Consider the following 24,472-nt stretch of genomic DNA (forward strand, 5'->3'; position numbering starts at 1 on the left):
GGCAGTCATTTGAACTATGGCAGTGGCACCACTTACGTAGGGTGGTCTTGAGCGCAGTTTTACATTGTTGGTGCTCACATGCGTCAATAAAAGAGCAAAGCAAGAAAAAGCAGTTCCTGTTGGAACTTCTGCTGGGCGTGCCACTTACATTGGGATCTCCAACCAGGTCACTCCACTCGGGTGCACGATGTGAAGCACCAGTAAACAACCATTATTATGTGAATAGTGCAAACAACTTTGGTCGTCTGCTGCCACTACTCTGCGACAATGCCGTACCATGATCACCTGGCGCTTGGCGAGAGTTGTTGCTACCCTATATGCTAACCCTACAAAAGTGGCACCTCCATAGACAGCCACTTTGCAGTCATCCAGCAGGCACAGAAGATTTCTAGGAGGCTATGGACTGGCACACAGGGGAGGGGGCAAGGGGTTGCATTTTGGCCGTATCGAAATGTGGCCTAGGCGCTCATGAGAATATGCTTAATTTAGTGAGCAAAGGTTGGCAGCAGTTTATAAAACGACTAACCTGGCTTCGTATAGTTCTCTAAACATTTGCCATCACAATCAATGCTTTACCTGTTGAGCAAAACAGATGTTTTTTATGCAGAGAAGCCCAAGAACCAAATGTCCTAATAGATTACTTGCAAGACAAACAACCATGGTCCATTTATACCACAGCTATCCACTCTACAGCAACTGAACAGCACAGGCTAGCAACCCTTTTTAACCCTGTTTTGTCACTTCACAGCTATCGTGCAAAGAAGTGCTAAATCCTGCAGCTATAATTAAATAGAGACAACTGTAAAAGATGATTTTATTTACACAAAGCACAGACTTCCAAAGCAGTGGCTGACATTCTCTTTGCACTACCATAGGGTTTTTAAGTCCCCTTTTTCCAGGGGATACAAAGAATGTTGAAAAAAAAAAAAAAAGCCAGGAAAAATCCTTATTAGAGTCACATGGCATACTTCCTGGTCCACTCCTTTGCTAGGTCATTGTACTTTTCTCGGTCAGTCTTGTATATCTTGGCTATCTCTGGAACCAGGGGGTCATCCGGGTTGGGATCACACAGCAGCGAGCAAATGGAAAGCAAAACTGCAAGCAAAAATATGGCAAAGTGTGAAAAACCAAACTAGGCCACAGTGTGCAGTAAACTGCACTTAATGCAGTCCTTTCGAAAACTAATAAAACTAACCAAGAACATTCAATATTTGTCACAGTTTACTATCGCAAGGCATATTATTGTATGGCAATTTACAATTCATTCAACAAAGTTAGGCAAGTGATAACTTGCTTAGTAGTAAGCCAAGATGGAGGACATGGGAAGTGCTCAAAACACAATGCATGAAAATAACTGCACACCATTATTTCGTCTTTGTAATCAAGAGTAGGTGATGCTGCCCCCTCTAAATGCATGCATCTCAATGATTCCAAACTGGTGCCACCATTCTGGTGCACATTGTAAGACATGCTACAATGCCTCCCATGCACGAAATTCTCCAAAATTCCCATCGCAATGCAGCTGAGACAAGCACATCTACTGCGACGCCATGCATAGCGTTTAGTACTACCCAAAACCTACAGGCGCGGCATAGAGGGCTCTGTTGACTGGCGTTTCTGCAGTGCCACCTAGGCAGCCTGTGAGGCTCATGAGGCTAGCAGCAATAATGACGTAGAGTGAGTTCGGCATGTTCACATTAAATAAATGCCGTTTTCATTTTGTGAATGCTGTCCTCACTTTTTCTTGTTCAGCTTACATTCCAAGGCAAGTTTTTAAAATTTTTTCGGGCTTCGGACATTCGGGGGTCGGCTTAGAATCAGGGCCGGCCTTGATTTGAGTAAATACAGTACTTTTGTCGCCCGAAGTGAATAAATACTGCATGTTTTCTGCCCTTCTATCATACCTATGAAAAACTGAACAAGAGGGTAAGTGGGCGATTTCATGCTATTTCTGTTAAGCAGTACTACCGTTTAGCACATACTTTTTCCGAGCTCCGGCTAACTACGGTTCGAGGTTTCACTGTACCTCAATAATGTACCTGTGTCGCACACACACACACACACACCTGGGAGTGAAGAACAGAAAAGTCATGGTATGAGGCATAACGTAAAACTATTCCAATCTCCTGACGTTAAATTTACGTAACCACCGATGTAAGCATCGGGCAGTGACCCGCAGCGTTGCCTGAACAGCCCAATCAGACGCCCTCCTCGTTTATAGGAGGTCACTTGCTTGCTTTCAAAACGAATAACATTGCCTACATTGAGCGACTTTTCTAATTGGCTGAGAAGAGGCAAGAAGCACGCTCAAGTGGAGAGGGTTTCGATGGGGCCCAGCCAGTGCACTGAAAATAGATAACCGGATGAAGAGGGAGGTGCCGGCGTTTGTGACTGGACCACTTTCCCTTACTTAGCTTGTGGTGGCTTGACTTAATCACAGCGGCGTGCAACAGACAGTTACAAATGCTGCTAAAACGAATCCTCAGCAAATAAGAGTTGGCAGAGCGTTGAGTAGCCAGTCCCCGAATGATTGGCGGCAGCCATCGTCTATTCATTTCAGGACGGAGCAGTCTGCGGCTATTAAAAAAAAAAAAAGTTTTGTTCGGAGTATTAATGCATCTTTAACATGTACACATCACTTTGACACAATGACTTTTCGTGGTCTTGTGATGTCGAGTGAGACAGGCGAGATAGGTGCAGCCTGAAACCTTTTGACCAATGCAGAGGGTTAATGGCCAAAAGGCGTCGAATAAGCAATTATTTTTCTTTTGTCCGGTCGAATCCTGCATGATCAGTGTGTACACATCATGTTAACGACTGGGAGCTATCGCAGTTTGAGAAGTCGCATGACAGACTGGCGAAGTGGGGGAAATGGTTCAAAAATGTTCTTGACCTATTGGGAAAGGCCGATTGCAGAATTGGAATAGAAAAGTTTGGAATAGCTTAACGTCACAGCACCCATGGTTTAGGCTTTGTGGCAAGAAAGGTGGAGAGGCTGTGTGCTTGTATGAATCCACTACACCCAAGTCTGTGCCAGACCTGAGCAGAAAGATTGTTCTAGTAGCTAATTGTGAGCCTAGCGTGATCGCAGCATGTTTAGCTTTAGAACTGAAATGTTTTGCTGCCAACACCTATGGGCAGCATACAATGGCTAAATAGATTAGCATAATGGATATTATAAGCTGTGCTTTTCACAGCATTCAATTTCAGCAAATTAGCTACATAAAAGAGTGCATCACTGGCTTTTTTGTAACAGCAGCAGAAAATATTAAACCCCTCAACTTTTTCCATACCTTTCCTGAAAGATGCTGTACATCTACAGTAAAACTCTTAACTCAAAGTTGTGAAAACTGGGAAAAATTTTGTGATAAGCACAGTTTCAAGATAAGCTAATTTACAAAAATAGTCTGCACTCGTTACAATGGACCCATGTACAACAGACTTTCGGATATAATGGACTATACTTCAACCTTAGTTTGCTCTACTTATTTTATTAATGACACAAAGTTCGCTTTTAACAGATCACGCCAGAATGGACTATCGGCTACTGCGAACGAAATTAGCAGCAATTTGTCAAAATCGAACGTATAAAATGGACTTTTGGGGTCTTGACATGGGCTGGCGACTGACTTGCGAGGATCAGGCAACGATCGCGACTCAATACTGTGCGCACTAGGGATTCCGGAAAAAGACAAGGAGGGCCCGATCGAAGACATCAGCAAATGGTGCAGAGAACTACTCGCAGACATAGAGAAAGCCACCGATAAGGTCGAATGGACGGACTGGCGACAAGAACCCCTCAGAGAAGGAGGAGACAGATCCCATGGAGCCGGGAAGGACGACGCTCCCCAACCATCCAGAGTGGATAGCCGCCTGGCACATCTCGTTACACCCAAAAAATCCATGCAACGGAGAGCAAATAAGCAAAAACTCAACAGGAAGATGCGCAAGAAGATTGCCGAAATCAACTGGGAGATCGAGACACATTGTGCCCGCTTGTGCAAGCAAGAATGGCAGGAGCTGTGCGACACGATGAACGGGAACATAAGCGTGTGAAGCACCTGGAAGATTTTCAGGCACCTGCTCGACCCGGCAAGCACCAGAACGGCGACCCGTACAGAGATGACCAAGCTGCGACACAAGTACAAGGACGAACCGGAGGCCTTCGCGGAGGAGATTGTGCAGACGCACCGTGCAGTCACCCAAAGTACCGTGGGGCTCCCAACGAGGAGCTGGGTGCAGACTTTTCTGTGCAGGAAATTAGAACGGTCCTCCAGCTATTGAAGACCAAATCGGCACCCGGTCCTGACAGAATCACCAACAAAATCCTGAGGAACCTGAACGACAACGCCATCGAGAAGCTCTGCGAGTACATCAACGCACGCTGGAAGGAGGGCCGAATTACGCAAGAGTGGAAGACCGCGGACGTTATACCAAAGCCGGGCAAACCGCTAGAGGTCAAACATGAGGCCGATCTCCCTCACGTCATGCATTGGGAAAGTGATTGAGCATGCCTGCCTCAACACGGTGACAACGCTCCTTGAGAAGCAGGACGCCTTCGGCACCCACATCATCAAGGAACTTTCCACGCAGGACGCCATGCTGCAGATCAAGGAACAGGTTGTGAACACTTCGAGCACGCACATGCGTGCCCTGCTCGGGCTAGACCTCAAGAGTGCCTTCGAACTATGAAGCACATGGCCATACTGGACAAGATCAGCCGACTCGATCTCGGGGCAAGGTTCCAATAGTATGTCAGCAGCTTCCTGAATGGGCGCGAGGCGACGGTCAAGATCGACGGGGCCCCGCCGCGAACTGTCTGAATGGGTGGTGCGGAAATGCCGCAGGGCTCCGTACTCTCCCCCTTTTCAACCTCGTCGTGATCGGCCTGCTGGAGCATCGCAACGCGATAGAGGGCGTCAATCACACGATCTACGCAGATGACGTGACGGTGTGGACCACGGAGAACACGAGCGTCGGCGAAATGCAAGACCGGCTGCAGTGGGCCGTCCAGGAGGTGGAGCAGCACCTGCAGACACGGGACTCGTCTGCTCACCCGACAAGTAGGAGATCCTGCTCCACAGACCGCGCAAGAAAGGACCCCTCCCGCAGGGCGTGCTAGACGCCGTCGCTTGGGCATCCGCATCATGACGAGGGAGGGGACCCGAATACCGACAGTGTCCAAGTTGCGAGTGCTCGGCCTGTGGCTGGAAGAGAACGGTGCCAACCGCGAGCAGGTTGCCCGACTGCAGAAGAAAGTGGCCACCGCCACACACCTCGTGCGAAGGATCGTGAACAAGAGGAAAGGAATGAAGGAAGACAACGTTACGAGGCTGATACAGGTGTACGTGCTGAGCCGCATAGCGTACGTCGCCGCTTATGCCGACAGGAACAGGAGCGAAACCGACAAGCTGAACGTGGCGATCTGCACGGCGTTCAAGACCGCCCTGGGAGTACCACAATACGTGCCAACCCACAGGCCCCTCGAGCTGGGCTTACACAACACGCTCGAGGAGGTCACCAAGGCGCAGAGAATCGCGCAGCAAATCGGCCGATTCTCGCGCAGAGAATCGCCCAAGGCCGCTAAAATTTGTCGCCATGCCTTCTGCTCTATTATATGGCACTCTTTCATCCACCATGCTCAGCTGGCTTATCCCATTAAAGAGTTTTAGCGTGTCCGGTATTCGGGTAAATGCAAGCGAACTGGGCGCTCTAGCGGATGAGCAGAGGCACAAACATGAACAGCCTACATGGTGCAGCCATCTGGTGGCAGAGAGCTCAGACAAACCCAGCTAACACTGCAGTAACCAAGTGTGTTCTACTTCGCTGCTAGTGTAAATTTTCGGCAGCGGCGTAATCATGTTGCTGCCGAAAGGTTACACCAGCAGCAAGGTAAAATACACTTGGTTACTGCAATATATTAGTGATTTGTTTGGTTGAGCTCTGCACCATCAGGTGGCTACATCGTGCAGGCTGTTCACATTTGCACCTCCTCATCCGGTAAAATGCCCAGTCTGTTTCCTGGAATACCCGACACGCTGAAACTTAATGAAGCGGGCGGAGTGTCGTTTTGGAGTGTATATTTGCCACACAATAATCATCTGTCTTGCCCGCATTTCCTTTCTTGAAAACGCTGCGCTCGTTACTTTCCTGTCGGGAATGCTATGTCATGCTGATAATGCGCATGCCGTTCATTACTGGAAAGTATCGGGCTCGTTAAAGAAAGGAAATGAGGACAAGACATGATTATTGTTGCGTAGCAAATATACACCCCAGAGGGTGCAACTGTTTTTAGAGTGTATGACTACTGATGAAGTGCAGCAAGAAACTGCATTGGAAAAGGCATCGCTACAAAATACCGACCCTGAACGTGTTACTCAAGAAAATGCCAAAAACAAACATTCGGCACAGATCCACAAACATAGAAATGCACAATATGGTGAACAAGTGACCTGATAATGCTCTGTGTACATGTGAGCATGCATATTGCAGAGGTCACATGTACCTTCTCACGCTTCGTCAAGAGTCAGAGCAACGCTCTGCCCGCATTATAGAGATCGCAGCTGATCTCATTGTAAACAGTGGCGTAGAATGAAGTGGAATTCCCTACAAACTTGCGTTCCTACTACATTTTTGGCGATATCGCAGCTGTGCTAAAGGTATGGAAACCTTTGGGTAGTGACATTTTCGCAATCAAAATTTTGAGATACCCGGAATACGGCACATAGTTCTTTCGAGGCAAGCGGAAATATACATGGGGTTGACACCAAGCCAGGAAGAAATTTAGACTTTACCTATCTTGCGAGATATTAGTTCAACTAGGGTTTACTGTACTTGATGTGTGCCAATGAATGGTTGCATAGACTTTTTTATTACAGTGCATCACAAACATCAAGTACAGTTCTAATGAAATACAATAAAACAACTGCAGTGAATTTTTACACAGTAAATAGCATTCAAACAGTGAAGTTTATGTTATCATAGCAGACTTCTGTTAACTCGATGCTGGTGAGGCCAACAAAATTGATATAATTAACCAGTCGGTCGAATTAAACAAGATGCTGAAAAAAAGCCAGAACACACTGGTTGCCCTATTCTAACAAGCCCCCAAATCAAACACTGGCCCACTTTCTATGTGTCTGAAGTAGAAATTACATTAAAGAAAGATAAGCAAGGGACTAATATGTGTTGCACATTGGCAGCCAGATTTATAAAGTCAGCTTCGCTGCAAGACATTCGTGTTATGCTGTAAAGCATAAGACCGCCACGAAGCTAGTTTTTGAATTTATGTCAGATTGCACCGTGCAGGCAATTTGCGACCAGATTTTCATGGATTTAAAATAAAAGGAAAAGAAAGAGGGGGGAGGGCACATTTAGAATCGGGTAAATACCCTAATCAGGCATTGCAAGTTGCAGCTATTGCTTGAAAACCTTCCTAGGGCAGGCCAAAAATAGAAGTTTTTGATGGGGCAAAAAAAGTGTTTACTGTTCCCTAGAGTCGCTATCAGGCTCACCATAGGGGTTATGACTGGTCAAATTCAGATGATCCGTTGAAGGCCAATTTTAGTATTGAAATAACGAAAGTTTGGGGCTATAAAAATGCATGGGTGCCGGCCAGAACCTTTGACCGGGATTGAATAAACCAGAGTCAAATTAATGGAACTTTACTGCAACTACTGGCAGAAAGCAGTCCACATGGGTGCTTATGCATGCATTAAGGGGGGAGGTGGGTTCTAGAAATTTTGTTCTTATTTTTGGGTGAATCTTTAATAAACTCCACAGTCTGGAGTAATTTTTCGTGCTGATTTCAGATCTGTAATTAGATTTCTGATAGCTGTAGCAGTTCAAAAAATATTGAGGTCTGAAGTCAAATTAATTTCAAACTCGTTACGGGGCTTTGTGATGATTCCGTCTTGCTAAACCAAAAACTAAATGCATGACACTATTGCTAAAGACCTACTGTAGGGGGTGATGCTATTTTTATTCATTTGGAAGCATTTTGCAGACAAGAAAACAATCTTGCATTTATGATGAACATTTTGTTTCTAATTAGCAGCGATTACTATACCTGAATGTAATTTTCATGACGGTGCAAGAGTAATAAAAATAGCATCACCCCCCAGATCATTTCAATACGAATAAAATGATACCACCCTTGTCATTTTTGGGCAAAAACAACCCAGAAAAAACACCCGTAAGGCGGAGTACAGTGTGCAAAAACATCGAACTGAAATAAACGCATTAGAAGTTGCAAACAAATGTAGCTTTTGCTGAAGTGAATCTACAGCAATACAAATGGCACCGTTTTGAAGCTCTATGTTTTGTAAGAATGGCCATACTAAATGTGTGAATGCACACTCTCAAAATAATAGCACACTGGCCACTGAACTAGCACAGGAAACTTTATTAGGCACCATGCTCTACAAAGAGCATGGTGCCTGGGTTTCAAACCGAAGGGTAGAACTCTGTGTGGGCATGAATATAGTTCCAGTGTTGTACATGCAGGCTGCCTGATTGATAGCAGTCTCCATTACACTCAGTGAGGCATTTTTTTCATTTGGTATAATTGACCATGTTACTGAATGAAGGCTCTGAGTGTAAGTAGCCTTCCAAGTCATCTTCAGCTGACAGTGGCTGTGGAACTTAGGATCAGAGAGCCAGTGATAGATATGCAGCTGCTAGGTGCTTTCCAGAATTTTACTTTTGTATGATGCCTCGATCACTTCTGCAGCCAGGTGTGTGCCAGCCCAAGGGGCCTAGTGAACAGAGCTCATGATGAGGTTCTCTTTATGAAGGGGTGGTATGATTGATATTGTTAGGAGCTATCATGACAATATGATAATAGAGTGAACGCGCAATGTGCTTGGTTGCGAGTCCGAAGTGCCGATGAGCGAAATGCATAGCCGCAGATACAAGGAGCCGATGCGCGATGTGCTTAGTCGTGCAGTTCAAGGTGCCGACACGCGAAATGCCTAGTCGCGGGCTCGAGGAGTCGACCCTCGATGCGCTTATTCGGGCAGTCCGAGGTGCCGACGCGCGACATGCCTAGTCGCGGGCTTGAGGAGTCGACACTCGACACGGTCATTCGCGCAGTCCTACGTGCCGACGCGCGAAATTCCTAGCCGCGGGCTCGAGGAGTCGATACTCGATGCGCTTATTCGCGCAGTCGGAGGCGCCGATGCACAAAATGATTACGTGACGGTCCGAGAAGTCCACGCGCGATGTGCATGATCGCAGAGTCTGAGCCTACCTATGCGCGATATGTTTAGCCGCGTTTCCGAAGATTGCGTGCGCGATACGAATTTGTCACGAATTCGAAACACCGAGTGCTGAAAGGCTTAGCCGCATGTCCGAGGATTCCGCGCGTGAATCTTGGTCGCGAAGTCCGCGTCGCCGATGCCCGGAATGCTTAGCCGCGAGTCTGAAACGTCCACAAGCGTAGGGATCGGCCACGCTACTGCGATGTCCGCGTAGCGCCCGTTTTGACACATCGAGATTACGGCGAGTGGAGACATCAAACTCGCGAGGTGCAAAGAGCCGAGCAGACGACGCGAGCGCCCGACCAATGGCGAACCGCGCTGGAGTCACGTGGCAGGCGCGGCCAATCGCAGACTCCGGCACGACCTTCAGTCATTTGCTTTTTGTGCGCTTGTTTCTGTATGGAGGAGATCGCTGAAGCGGCAAATTTGAAGACGGAGAAATGCGCTTTCCAACGAGACCAAGATGGCGGGGCTCGGTCGCGCCGTTCCGGAGATATTGTGGCGTGAAAAACGCGGTTCTTTCTTGATTTCCGCGAGATTTTTCGCCACCTTGGCTGATAAAACGAATTTTTTAGAGCACTTCTAAGTGGTTTACAGTGATGGTATTTGGGTATCAGATAGAAAAAGGGTTATAGAAACTGAAAATGTGATTTTCAAGAAATCGATTTTTTGGCCATTTTTCGCGATGTAAAACCCGCGTCCCCCCTTAATGATCTTTTGTTTACTGTGACATAACAGTTCAAGTGCTACACAATTTATGAATGTGAAAGTAAGCAGTGGTGCAGAGATATCCATTGTACATACTGTGGATAAATTTAGCCCCAAATTCTGTTCACTGTAGTCTGCTTAATAAAAAAAAATTACGAAGGAGATATAGTTGGTAAAAAAAAAAAAAAAAAAAAAGAAGGCCAGACGTACGCTCTGTTATATGTAGATTCGTTACAATCAGGGTAGGAACAGTGGGTGTGTGCAAAGCACTGTTGTATTTTTCGAAACTTTCAACTCATTTTTCTCACCTTTAGATATTGTTAGAGCTGGGGACCACTGTGACCTCAAGATATCCAGGCAAATGCTCCCATTGCTGTTGATGTTTGGGTGGTAGATTCGCGTCGTAAAGGCTACCTGCAGGTCAGACAAACACGCAAAAAGAAAAGAATGCATGGTTCAACATTACTACCAGCATTGCCCAACAGATTTTTCACAGTTAAAGTTTGATATTGCAAAAAGCTGGAAGATGCCTGGGCACCTTAAAATTTTTGGCATAGCTGGTTTTAAGGTGCACACAATATGGCGAGTGCTGTAACAAAAGTACATTAAAGAATTTGTCAAAAGTCCTCAGGTGGCATCCTCACTATACGCAGGTGCAACAGGTTGGCATGATGCAGCACACCACCCTAGCAGCTACCAGGCACCTCAATGCTGGCGCGACTTTGGAGGAGTTGCACGATGGTGCACGAGATGAAATAAGCGGAAAATAATTGGCTTCACTTGGCAGCCAGTCAAATATTAAATGTTAGTGTTAATTTACTGTGTGTTCCACTCAAACCAATGCGCGCACACGTAAGCTCAGCAGGAATGCTAGTGTGCACGTGCACAATGCTCACGCCAGCAGTGGTATACAGAATGCTGTCCTGGCTCCGCCACAGAACGCAACGCTGGCAGCGTGTCCACTGTGCTTTGTTGTTTTCACTGCCAAATGCGCTCCGTCTCCCTGGAGACGCCTATGCACGCCAGGGAGATCACAACTTGATTAAAATAACCAATTGGCCTATCGCAGCAGCCATTCGAAATCCATTTCATCTGTTGTGGCCTGTGGATCATATTTTGGCTGTATGCATGTCAAGTGCTCTCAATTATATAATTCTCAAAAATATCATTAGTTTTTGTGTAGCTGCTATATTCTTTTAATTACCGTATTTACAAGATTGTAAGTCGACCTCCCCATATCGCGTGACAGGAGAAAAACAAAAAGCAGCCATCAGGGAGGCTCTTCTGACAGGTCCGGTTGGCGTAATTTCACGGTCTTCTGCCGCCAGCCACTCATACTCACAGCGGAGCCGGTCCTTAAAAGGCGAAGGTCCGGGCTCGTTTTATGACCATGTCGCACTTCACTGGCAGGGACCGATCACGCATTTCAGTGACGTACGCCGCAAGCTTCGGAAAGCGTCCAGACTTCGGCGCATAGGAAATTTCTCACTTGCCCTCACAGGTGAAAATTTCACTTCGCTGCAGTCGCCACTCTCACACCACTAGTTCAGAAACATTGAACTTGTGGCCTGCTGCGCAGTGATTTGTTTCTTCGGCGTAAAGGATGGCAGCCCTCTTGAATGCTGCTGTGAACGAGTGCCGAACGATTAGTGGGCCTGGAGCACTCGTGACGACTGAGGACGCATAGAAGTAGCACGTAGCCGGCAGTCAAGTGGAATGCGTCAAACCTTAATGCCTATGCCAATGAAACCTGCGAGCGGTGTCCGATCTTCCATGAACTACCGATACTCCCCGCAAGCGCCGCCGTTTTGAGGGTGCCGCCACAAATGGGAACAGCGGCACTTCCATCAACCATAGAGTGTCATACAATAATTACTAGAGGGAACTCTGGCGCTGCAGTCGTACCACCATGGGAATGATGGGAAGTACATGGATTTGTCTGGTCTTCGTGCTTGTGGATTCGGACGTCCTTGTGGCCTTGTATATTACGCTATATACTGTACATTTCAGCGTCCCCTATAGTCTTCGAAGTGCAGAAGACACTGCGAACATGTACAATTGCTATTGATTGCAACGATTAATCGAAACGCACTAAGCGTCTCAAGGTAGTGACATGCCCGCGATAAATTCATAAGAGCGTTTCATTCGCTTTTCGATACATGCGTCCGTGGCTTAATGGTTTCAATATCAGGCTACTGTGCTAGAGCTGTGTTCGAATTCTGCTATCGGACAATTTTAATTATGTTTATTTAATTGTTTATTATGCAGTACATTGTTGAAAATGACAAGTTTACAAAGTCACAAAGCCATTTGAAGCCAAAATGGTGAAGTTTAGGCAAATCCATGTACTTCCCATAATTCCCATGCTGGTAAAACCGCTCTCATTGCAGCTCCCGTAGACACTAGTGCCCGAGTTCCCTGTAGTAATTACATGTATGAAACTATGCCATCAACTATCGACACCCCCCCCCATGAGTGTTGCATGACCTGTAAAACTCAAAAATGTTGACAAACCCTTCCGAAAAGCGAACAAACACACAGGATAGCGAAAAGCTACGGGTAGGGCCATAGAGCAAACAAAATTGTAACTACGTTGTAGCTCCCGTTGGTCTCGCTTTCTTGGCGGTGCCACGTTTTGGTTTCGATTGTAAGTTGACCCCCCCCCCACTTCAGATTTTCAAATAAAAAAAAGTGGTAGACTTACAATCGTGTAAATACGGTATGTCCTACATCACTGCAAAATATATTGATCTTTGGAGGCACTTCCTTGAGTGCAAAATTTTCACAAAAAGCATCGTGCCGTAGCTTATTTAGCTCGTTGCAGACAGCAAAGTGCCAATATCTATTCGAACTGCATGTACGTGAAACATAACCTTGTACTTCCACAGCTACTGCAGAGATATTGCAATTTCAAGTAGATATCAGCATTCTACATATCTTGAGCATGTATGCCAAATTTCACTAGTACTATAGGACAATTATGAGTGCACAAGGTTATTCTCACAGGATTGAAAAAAAAAAAAAAATCTTAAAAGTTTACGAATGATTTCTTGCATATTAGCACTAATTATACATGCAGTTTGAATAGATATCAGCACTTTGCAGTCTCCAAATAGCTAAATAAGCTACAGCACTATGCTTTTTGTGAGAACTTAATATACAAGGAAGTGTCTTCAAATATCACTATTTTGCAGTTGTGTAGGACATAATTAAAAATATAGTAGCTACACAAAAACTAATATGTTTGAGTCTACATAAAAAAGTTATGAATGGCAGTCTTGAAATTTCTAGTACAAATTTTTGTTCGAGTAGCATCTCCCCTTAAAAGGAAAGCCTATGGTAGCACCCATGTGCAACTGCAGGAAATCAGACATCTGATATTGAATTTCTCTCAAAAGTCTCGTACAGTATTTTGGATGCTGCACTTCTGCACACTGTTGCTCAATTTCCAAGGCCCTGTAGCGGCAGCCGTCATAGTGCTCTTTCCATAAGAAGAATGTCTCACTTGGGTCACTGACCAAAAATATTTCCTTCTCTCCCTGCACAACCAGAACACCTGCTTGTTCTTTTATTTTTTCAGTAAATGTTTTTCCTCCTCTTTTCTTTCAAGTTATGGTGCTATCCCTAAGATTTCTTTTACTCAATTTTCCAAGAAATTTGAAAAACTAGCCTTAGATTTCACTAAGTATCAGTACTTATGACAAAATCTAACTAGGTTATCTGTATTGCTCTGTCTACCTGGTCTAATCTAAAAGAGTTGCGAGACCTTCAAAGTTGACACCCTGAATTTTTCGTGGATATCAACTTCAAAGCCTCGCAACTCTTATTCTAGCATAAAGACTGGTCGATTTCTTTGAATTGTGCAGAAGTCATTGATACTCTGTGTAATAGAATTTAAGAAATTGATTTTTCACAAATTAAAATGACAGTATATCTAAAAGTTCCAACAAATTTTTTTTTTTTGGGGGGGGGGGGCTGTTCTAAGATGCAACCGTCCATTTAAATGACCCCATGGACACTTCAAGTACATTGAAGTGGAATATACGTGCATTGTGCCTAGAAGTGGTGCTCGAAGTGGCGGCTTTGTCATTGTTCACTATTCAGCGTGTCTAGCAGACTGCAGCTTCAGGCCAGCCGTGCTCCAGTATAAACATCAAAAACACCACAAGTCTGGCATTGAAAAGGCAGCTGCTGCTCTTGCAGCCACCACACTCAGTGCTGCCATTTTTAAAAGACAAGAAAGCAAGACTTCTGCTTTGTTTCTGCCAAATGCATACTAAAAAATAAGTTTTCCGGGAAGCTGGTGCCATTATAGCGCAGCATTCACATCAAAATATGAAAGGACTGCTACTTATCAATGGCATTTAGTAGATGAAAAGGAATTCCTGGGCGAGTGAGACTTGTCCTTGACATGAAAAGGGTTAAGTCTCATGTGCCTCTCTTCCAGATATCAATTTGGTTCAGCTGTACAAAACATTCTACTCAAAATTCAAGGATACCGAAGGCCAAAATTCAAGGAGGAAACAAACCTAATTGTACACATACACTGCAAAATAGTGAACATAGTTCTTTGCTGCAAGTTCTTGCAGCTAAACAGTCGCAGAGTTGGAAACATGCTTTAACTCTTCAGGCCACTTTCCTATATTGACGTTACCATTGTCATGATGATCATAGTCATGATCACCTTCTAGCATGATGGTTAAAGTAGTGTCAGATTTCAGCCAAAGATACTCGTCATGTTAAAGCCAAATGACAAACTTTCTGCCAGGCATTTCTAGAGCCTAGAGCTTGAAAATGGAGCCATTATGGTTCTGGTGTGAATCAACTAGCAAAACAAAATAGTGGTACAGATTGGTCGCTTGCTTTGGAATTCAGGAGTTTTACGTGCCAAAACCAGAATTTGATTATGAGGGGGACTACCGTAGTGGGGGACTCCGGTTGAATTCTGACCACCAAGGGATCTTTGACGTGCCCTCAATGCACCGCTTGATCTGGCTTTGTCTAGCTCCACGATGGCAATTGCAATCTAAACAAGCCTCTCGTTAATGGCTATAAATTTGTCACATTGCAATCGTCTAGAGACTCAAAATACATATCTAGAATTTTTTTCCAATAGACAGCGGCTATGGCATAGCCACTATGCGGAGTTTGTTACTCTAAATATTCTAACGTTGCCCCAGCCCCAGTTATCAAGGAAATTAAGGATAACATTTTCAAGGAGCATTAAAGGCCCTTGAACCTTAATTTAAATGCAAGTTTTCAAGGTCTATGAATCTTATTTACTGTTCCCCACCTTGCACGACTCAAAACAATCCAAAATGACTTTATGTAGGGTTAGGTGATGTCTTTCTAACTTTTTAGTCTTCAAGGAACACTAAAGAGAAAAAATGTCGATTTCGCAGTAATATCTTGATTAGAAAACAAAGGCCAAAGTTCTATTTCTCGAAATTCCCGACATCACAGAAAGATTTTTCTTTTTTTGTACTTGTGCTGTTGTGGCTCACAACTTGCTAAGTAGAGTCTTTGGCTATATTGGAATGCAGTGCAGTCTATATTTACTGATAAAAATTAACTAGGCCCCAGTAGATGCTGTCAAAATCCACGACATCACTGCAAGTTGGTGTCATTCAAGGTGGTGTCGCCCCAAGTCATCCGTTTGTGTACAATTTTGTAGAAGAGTAATTTACTAATACAGCTACAATCTTTATTTTTAATGTCCTCTTAAAAGGGAGGTGGGGGGGGGGGGGGGGAGGGGTGTTGCAAAGTTAACAGTCCCTTCGATCCCAGTGTGTGCGTGTTCTACTACTGACATACCACTCTGTTTGGTCCGCTTTTGGATTTGACCCCTTTTTGCTGACCGTAAAATCCTGCGTGTAATACAAGCCAGATTTCCCTAAAGAGCTTTCATCTAAATCATGTACACCATTTCTTCTGGCTCAACATGATGCTTTAGTACAATAAGCAACCGTGAAAGGGAGAATTGTACACCTGAACGTGGCACGAAGCTACAAAGGAAACCCATACCCTGTGTGTAGATGCCTTAAGGTTTGCATTAGTTTTTGATTACACACAGAAATGCAGTTAAACTTTACACTTATGCTTCTATTACAGAAGCACCCAGAATATGGCTACAAACAAGACTACTTACCTTGGGTGGTTTGAATGGATAGTCTGTTGGGAAATGGATGGTGAGGAAGAACACTCCACCTTGGTAGGGGCTGTCAGGCTATGAAAAAGGAATAAACAAGAATGCATATCAGTCCACTGCCAGTAGCCACTTCCAACCACCTGCACAACATTATGTGGCATCAAAAGCTGATCTATCACTAGCAGCACCACACTTAAGTAGGCATATTACCGTTTTTATTAATACTGCTACAGTGAAAATAAAAGTGAAAAAAATACTTACGGGTCCCATAATTGTAGCCTGCCAGTGGAATACTGCAAGTCAAAAGAAATGCAAAGCAAATCAGAAAATACATATGGAGGCTCAAGCTCCTAATGGATGCGAGAAAGCTTAGTCTTAAAACTAGTTCACGAAATGATGTCCATGGTCATCAACAAATGAAAGGTATAACGTAAATGCACTTCATTTCTGCACAGCCTTGATGTTCTGGGTCCCTCCTGTAGCTTAGTGCTACAAAAGCTTAATGTGATATTTGGACCTATTTCACTGTCCGCAGAAACACCCTCCCCAGCACAGCCCAAAATGTGGGTTTTGCATGGCCAAGATGAGAATGTTGGCAACATAAGTAATGTTGGTCAAGGGCCAACATCATACATATACATACATATATACATATATAGCTATGGTTGCTAAAAGGCTGACAGCAGTGTGTGGATTAATTCTGACTACATGGGTTGCTGATGTCTCGGAACAAGAGTTTCTGCATTCCTGCATTACATCTCCAACATGCAGCTGCTAAGGCTAACTGAACCCACATACTTGCACATGGCTATTTAGTAGCCAGTGAACCACTACTGAAAGTGCTAATGTACTCTGTGATTACCTTTCCACACTTGTAACTTAAAACTTAAGAAAATGACAACTTAACAATAGTTGGTTGAAACAAGTTTACGATTAATATACACATAACCACAGCAGACACATTAAATTAAAGATTGAATTGTGGGGTTCTACGCGCCAAAACTACAATCTGATTATGAGGCATGCTGTAGTGAGGGAATCTGGAAATTTGGACTGCCTGGGGCTCTTTAAAGCGCACCTTAACGCAAGTACTTCGATTGTTTTCGCATTTCGCCCCCATCGAAACGCGGCCGCCATGGCCAGGATTCGATCCCGCAACATTGCGCTTGGCAGCCCAACACACACCATAGCCACTAAGCAACCATGGCAGGTAGCACACACACATTGTGACAAGCACAACATGGAGGGGAAGAATTCAGTATTTTGCAGTGTTGAAGTAGTAGTAAAATCAAAATACGAAGTAGTGCACCTTTTAATGATTCAACAGACAATTGTTCTGCTGATTAAAGGAAAACATGCTTTGCAGACTACTCAGTTGAAACTATCATATTGTGCTGTGCTTCCTGTAGAGATACGCACGGCATACTTAATTAAGCCTATTATCCATAAAGTCTTGAGTAAGGTTTACGAAACCAACGAGAAAAAATGTTGCTTTGAGCTATGAAGCACATGACGAAATGCCTTAAGAAAAAAGGCAATGTGTCATTACATTTGCACAATCACACCTTCACATACACTGCTACGAGTATTTAGTTACTAAAACACTGGATTTACAAGTTCCACCAGTTAATTGTTCCAGCCTTTTTAATAAACTAGTAATTTGCTTCATGTTTGAGGACACTGGCAAATTAAGCTGAGGTTACACACACACACACACAACCCCTGAAATATATTTTTTGAGACACTGAAAATGTCATTCTTCAAGTGGCATGTGCAGAAAGTGACAGTGTAGTGACTTTCTGCACAGTGCAAGTGCAAATTTGATGTGTCAGAACTGAACACTACACAAGTATTTTGCGTGCACGCAAACAACGTAAATTCAAAAGCCTAAAAAAGCCTCACAATCATCTCCTACAGGGCCCGCTGAACATTGGGCAGGAGGATCTCTTCCCAAGTCCTGCAACTCCTAAAGAAAAAAAAAAAAAATGCGAATAAGATTCAAGGCATGAGACAATATGGTGCTTCGTCAAGTTAAACAGCAATATGTTCAAAAGCAATTAACCTTTCTGAACAAACCCGACTACAGGGAATGCTCAATGGTTTCAGTTTCAGCATGCGGACGGTCTATCACGTGACAGCGACGAGAATTCAATCAAGCTACGAAATAGCTGGCATCGACCGCGACGTTCGGTAAAAAAAAATAATAATGAAGTCGGACGGGAGGGGGGCTTCTTTGCCGGTGTCTAACAGGTTTGAACAAACGCCCGTCGCGCATTCTTGAAGGTCAGTGCCACTATACGAGCAACCCAGGCGTGAATTAAATAAGCTCGTCAGCTGATAATGCTTTATCCCACATGATACAGACAACATTGCTCAATGAAAGGAAATTTATTTGCAGCCGGAAACTAGCAAGGAACATCCGCGCCAAGATTCGAACGCCAGAACGCGTTCGATGTGACGTCCGCTGTCGTCATTTCCATTGCGAGGAGTGACTCACATCTTCAAAGGCTGTGATGCGCACAAGCACGTATACGTAGCATTACATGATTATTGTGCAAAAAGATGAGTTATCTTCATTATTCCGCTTTACTATTTTGTGGAGGCGGTTTAAGATCACTGCACGAGACCTACTGTGAAAGCCATGTAGCTTACATCACTGAACATTCGTAGGGTCTATGAGAGCTGCATTTTTAGAAGAAAAGGGACTGGTGTAACAAAAACTTCACTGCAACCATCAAAAATTGTTCTTTGAATATTATCGAGTGGCACAAGGAACATTCCAGATTTACGGCGTCACATTCGCTCATTCGTTCGCCGCAATACGTGGGCAACACCTGCCAGATTGCCCTAAATGAGTTGCAGCGCCCAATTCACCGCAAGACGACAGTTTCGACGCCGTATCACGGCGAATGTTCGTTTTTAGAATGACCCGGTGAGGAACATAGGCTGTCGGCACACCACAAGCGGTGCGGTGCCTGGAACACCGTAACACAAGGAATGCATCATCGACACATCTTATCACAACGCACAGAATTAATAAATTATGATGCGGAAACATATAACGGTCGTGCACATATAAGCGCAATAGCTACGGCTCAAAGGCGGCAAAAGATGGGCTTTCATTCACTCGCGCCGGTGCGGTGGTAGGCCTATAACCACCTTGACACGGCTGTGTTCCGTAACATGATCTTTCCAACACATAAGAGACACTTGCTCCATATGGAGTCGTTCAGACATCCAGCAAAGAACTAGGTTTTCAAAAAACGGAGAAAATCGTAATATTACCTTGTTGATCCTCTTCAAAGCCATGACAAGTAAGCCTACCCCCTGAATTCCACGGCTAAACAATCGTCGCCCTGCGCAGCGGCGGACTTGCGCGTGCTAACTGTTTCAAATGATCTTTTTATCACTGAGCCCCAAAAATTATCTTCAGTACATGAAAAAATTACTAATAATTCTATAATTTTTTCGAAATGCAACTCGAATATCTCTTGAATTAAAACAAAGTATTTAATGTTTCGTTATCGTTCACCTCTCCTCTTCTTGCACGAGCAAGTAGTAGCACGAGTTACGAGGTTTAGGTTGTAGCCCAATACCGAACGGAGACCGTTCCTCAGCGTTAGGCTCGTACTTTGCCTGGAGAAGCATGCTGTAGTGTGACCGTCGTTGATATCACCCATCATTCCACTTGATCTTGAAGTTAACACCCCTTGAAGTGAAATGAGTAAGTTCCTTTTCACTCTACTAACTCGGTGCATTTCGCTCAAGGCTGCACCTACGTATTATCTAGTTAACTTGTTGCGTTATAAACACATACGCTCATCGTTCATCTCGTTGCGCATGCCTTAGCGTATTCCCTTGAGTGAACGTGGTTTGATCATTACGTGCATTGAGCTATGTGGGCAAGGTGAAAAAAGTAGTTTGTGCACGATAGTTTTTCGTTGTTTTTTTAAGGCAGTTATATGTCGCGCCGAGGTTACTAGAAGACTGGTGAGACTGTCTCGCTTTCGTATGTGACCAAACTATGAGCTTAAAGCACCTTTACTAAAATTCGTAATTAGCCCCTAGGCACGGGAAAACAAGACAAAAGTTATTATTGGTATTTAGGTGCCACCCTGACTGCTGATGATTATGCAAAAGTTCAGCTGTGCGCGCACATTTTATGATCACACATGCTAACACACGGGCACAAATAAACTGTAGCCTGACGTAACTTGCGAGCTAGCTAGTAACTAGGCCGTGCCAAGTTCTCGTATATCGCTGTAGGATCGTATGGAAAGTAGCGACCGGGGCTTGGTTACATGCATTCAGATTGGTCAGAATTGAGGGGCTGCTCATGCACAGGACTTAACGTCAAACTAAAACTAGAAATTAGCACCTGCGTGACCTCCAACGCTGTGCCGGAGCCCTAAGCTAATAGCACCTGTGCCTGCGTGCTCATTTTGTTGCTTAATTCCTTGCCTGCGGCTGCACGGCGTATCTTATCACTGCACTGCTGTAGGGAATCGCGTCGTATTTCCTCTCGTGTTCGCCATGTAAATTCAGATTTGGTCATACCCTTGTTTTTGAGTTCTATTCATAAAGTAATTTTGCCACTTGCCATACATTGCTGACGGTGGCCTGATTAATGAAAAACACTGTTCAATATTACAACCGTATTTTCGCCATTAGGCAAGCTTGGGAATTTTGTACGTTTTGTAATGATTCATTTTTCTACAATACACTTCAGCAAATAAGAAATACAACACAAGAATTGGCTCTGGAAATAGGCGAGAGGAGTTTTACCTTAAGCCAACCTCCCTGCTTTTCTCCCGCATTTTTTTTCTTTTTTCTGTCTTCCATGGGCAAATTCGAATCAAATTTTTCTGCTCAAAATCGAGTTGTCACTTAAAAATGTAGCAGTATGACTTGACTTTTTGAGAATTTAATGGTATTATTCAAGCAGAAATTTGAGTATGACCTAGTTATCTGCAGTTACCTTGTTTCACATGCTTGTATGCGAAAAAGACTGCACATGCATTTTGCTTGCTCCTCTCTGTAGTCAGCTATTTAAATGCGAAAGCTTGATTTTTCATGGCCACTTCATTCTGGTAGTGCAGCAAACTGAGGCTTTAGAGGGACACTTAAGAAAAACACTATCAGTTTAGACTAAAGTATTCTTTCAAAACTTTATTGTTAATTTTGCAGCACGAGGTTGATTGTTAAAAGAGGAAAAAAAAAAAGGTGGAACTCATTTCTTTTCTTTTTCCAAGTTTTGCGCTGAAACCTCAGCACCGATACCACCGTGTGATGCCGTGCAGTTTTAAATTATGTTTTTGTATGTAAGCCATTGTGATGTAGTAAAATTCTTGAAACTTGCTAAGTTCAGTCCTTGGCCCCTTCATCGATAAAAAAAAATATAGACTAGACTTGAGTGGGTGAGTACGCCGAGCTGGTGCATCAACTTCTAGGCGGTGTCGCAAACAGTCTTTGGTGGTTTGTGCATCTTTTCTGTCTTATCGAGCCTCCTGTCAAAGTGACTTTTTGGTATTGTAGAAGCGGGATTTGCTAGTACAGCTCAGCTTGTTTTCTCTGTGGTGTGCCCTTTTAATTCTAGTTATGCATTTTCTTACTTTCACAGGCACTAAGGAGTCCGTCCTGCCCTACTTGCCATGGCTTGGCACGGCAGCTGCATTAGGCATTGCCTTCCTTGCCTATAGGTCGTACGGCAAGGCAAAGGGACGTGTTAACTTGCAAATCGACATGACTAACCCCAAAATTGTTAATTCCGTTGACATTGAGGACATTGGAAACAAAGCTGTCTTCTGTCGTTGCTGGAAGTCCAAGAAGGTATGTAGGTGACACAATGCACTTGCGCCAACTAATGCATGCTGTTTAGTGACAGTAAAACCATGTGTTTCATAATGAATTTGGCAGCACCTCACAATTGAAATAGTAGCTTACTAGTGTAAATTTGCCAAGGCAGCTGTGGTTTTATCTGGCATGCCGAGTGCTCACGACATTACCAAATGCCGCAGTGGCTTTTTTTTTAATTTTTATTGCGTGTACTTTTGGGTAAATAGATATGCAAACAATCTTTAACAAACTAGAATGCACCTTAACATTTTCAGTTGCCAGTGCCTGCGGTATTGATATGATCCATATTGAAATGAAAAGTATTTGGGCTGTGGCGTGCGACCAGCTTTACATTAATTGTGCATTGAAAATTCAAGTAAATTGCATGTACAATGTGTTCTAGTTTACATTTTCCTGGATGTGCATTTATTCATGTTCATGTTGTTGCATTCTTTAAATTGCATTAAAGAGATATTCTAGTTTACACTTCAGCTTGTATTACAGTTTGTGCTGATGGTACATTGTGTAATGAATCTGTTCAAAACCAAGCTGGTTGATTCCATAACTGCCAAGCCCTTACGTGAACAAAAGTGAATATGAAGGAATTAATTAGTTCTCTGTAAATCATAATGTGGATGAAGTTTCATGACAGAAAAAATTGTCAATAATTAGAAAGCAGCACAAAGCTACAAAGGAATTACTTGCTTTTACAATGTATATCATACCTTCTGTTGCAACAAGTCCAACACTGGTCTAGCTAAATTTTTTTATCTACTAGCAGCCCCACATCCTGCTTATGATTTGTGTTATGTGCCCATGGTATCATTATGTTCTTGGGCGCTTTGGTTTTGGGATTAGGTATGAAGCATGTGCTTTTATTTTGGCATCTACATACAGAACTAGCATTTCTGTATTTGGTAACAGGTACTCTAATGGGGATGAGGCTAACTATGACTAGGCTTGTTATCTGCGTGGCGTTCATTATTTAGTGCCTGTTGCAAAATATCCCAAATTGTGAAGTTTGACTTCTCATTTCCCAAGTTCAGAGCTTATTTTCACTTGCACAGAACATAATGCACAAATGCTCTGTGCATTTTCCTGAAGTAGCTGTTAATTTGTTAGTAGCTAGTCATAAAAAATAGATTTTTTGTTCCTCTTCCCCTCCTGTGCTTTGTTTTTGTTTGTATTGTTTTTGCTGCACAATCAACATTTTAAAGAATGTCTTTATAAGCAATTGCATAACTAAAACCATTTGGTCATAGTGCATTGTGCATCAAATTAATTTTTTTTACTGGAGCACAACTTGTGTATCTGGTAAGAAAATTGTCACTGTTGTGTATTTGTGCAGATCGTGTCAGGCTGTCTACATGTTTAGTCAATGTCAATTTATTTTTGATATCATGAAAAAAAGATTTATATTTTTCTTTTCAGTTTCCTTATTGTGATGGATCACACAACAAACACAATGAAGAATGTGGTGACAACGTTGGCCCTTTAATTGTCAAACGAAAGGATGCCTGAAGGACTAACAGGCTGATGTGAAGAATCCAGTAGCACGTTTTCTTGCTAGCCTGCGAGCTATTAGTCTGAAATAAATTTTATTGCGACTATACCCTTCACTCTATTGGTCCTGTAAAGAACAGCTAAATGTTGGAACACCTTGTGTCTTTTTTTTTTTATATATTAAAAGAAAGTGAATGGTAAGAAGCACAGTGTGCAGCTTTCACATGGCTGGCGCTCTAACTGCAGCTATATCAATGCACTGCAGAGGTGTGCAAAAAGATGCACGCCAGGGCTACCAATCCAAAGTCCTCTGTTCCGAAGCTGCCAGAGGGAAAAATTCGCACATGCTCTACACTTGTGTTCCATTTAACCATGGACCACACTGTACATTCCTCTGGTCAGTCACTCAGTTCAGTGAGAAGATTCAAAAAGGAACGAGGAGGAAAATGGGTGACAAGAAGCAAAGTAGATGTCAACAGATCTACAAATTTAAGGAAAAAAAATGCTTGAATAGTCTGAGAATTCGATTTACTGGTCCTACCGAGAACCTAATACTATAACATTTCTGAAAATACTTGGCTGTTGAGGCATGGAAAAAAGCAGCAGGCACCATTTGTTAAGCAAAAGGACAGAAAGTTGGGAGAGTTGGTACGGTAACATGATCTTGGATTGTAGTGCGAAGTGACACGGACAGAGACTAGAAGCAGACGGGACAAGCGCTAACTCTCAACTAAATTTTTATTGAAACTGACAACATATATATAGGTGATTGCAAATACCGCTGCATATGAACATGACAAGGTATAAAGACATCAGTTAAACAGATAGGTAGGAAAGCCAAAAAAGAAAACAAAAAGACACTATTCGAGATTTACACAGGTGCTGTAAAGATACTGAAATTCGCATTCTAATAGAGACAAAGATGCATGGCTAATGCAAGTCTCTCCTAAACTTTTGATGTGAAATGCCTCGATTATTTCCCGTGTGGTTTGGCATTTGTGTCTTCAAACAAAGGTTT

The 24,472-nt window shown here is 43.5% G+C and overlaps 2 protein-coding genes across 2 annotated transcripts; one reads left to right on the forward strand and one right to left on the reverse strand.

Moving 5' to 3' along the window:
• Positions 1-800: 800 nt before the first annotated feature.
• Positions 801-19,510, reverse strand: LOC126548604 (ubiquitin-conjugating enzyme E2-17 kDa). The gene is made up of 6 exons (XM_050196864.2): positions 19,402-19,510; positions 18,019-18,082; positions 16,378-16,409; positions 16,117-16,194; positions 10,277-10,382; positions 801-1,095 (listed from the first exon to the last, which is right to left on the reverse strand). Exons 1-6 carry the CDS (start codon positions 19,423-19,425, stop codon positions 956-958), a joined length of 444 nt encoding a protein of 147 aa, XP_050052821.1. The 5' UTR covers positions 19,426-19,510; the 3' UTR covers positions 801-955.
• A 147-nt stretch (positions 19,511-19,657) lies between these two features.
• Positions 19,658-23,570, forward strand: Cisd2 (CDGSH iron sulfur domain 2). The gene is made up of 3 exons (XM_050196866.3): positions 19,658-19,840; positions 21,737-21,945; positions 23,383-23,570. Exons 1-3 carry the CDS (start codon positions 19,837-19,839, stop codon positions 23,470-23,472), a joined length of 303 nt encoding a protein of 100 aa, XP_050052823.1. The 5' UTR covers positions 19,658-19,836; the 3' UTR covers positions 23,473-23,570.
• Positions 23,571-24,472: the final 902 nt, after the last annotated feature.

Source organism: Dermacentor andersoni, chromosome 1 (assembly GCF_023375885.2).
Source record: "Dermacentor andersoni chromosome 1, qqDerAnde1_hic_scaffold, whole genome shotgun sequence".
Classification (NCBI taxonomy): domain Eukaryota; kingdom Metazoa; phylum Arthropoda; class Arachnida; order Ixodida; family Ixodidae; genus Dermacentor; species Dermacentor andersoni.

What these genes read in the sequence shown, in the direction of transcription:
- Cisd2 (XM_050196866.3), top strand. An exon ending in GTTGCTGGAAGTCCAAGAAG is followed by an intron (nt 21,946 to 23,382) that starts GTATGTAGGTGA and finishes TTTTCTTTTCAG; the next exon opens with TTTCCTTATTGTGATGGATC.
- LOC126548604 (XM_050196864.2), bottom strand. Translation starts at nt 19,425, where the DNA reads ATGGCTTTGAAGAGGATCAACAAG. An exon ending in CTTTGAAGAGGATCAACAAG is followed by an intron (nt 18,083 to 19,401) that starts GTAATATTACGA and finishes TTTTTTCTTTAG; the next exon opens with GAGTTGCAGGACTTGGGAAG. An exon ending in AGCTCTAACAATATCTAAAG is followed by an intron (nt 1,096 to 10,276) that starts GTGAGAAAAATG and finishes TTTTGCTTGCAG; the next exon opens with TTTTGCTTTCCATTTGCTCG.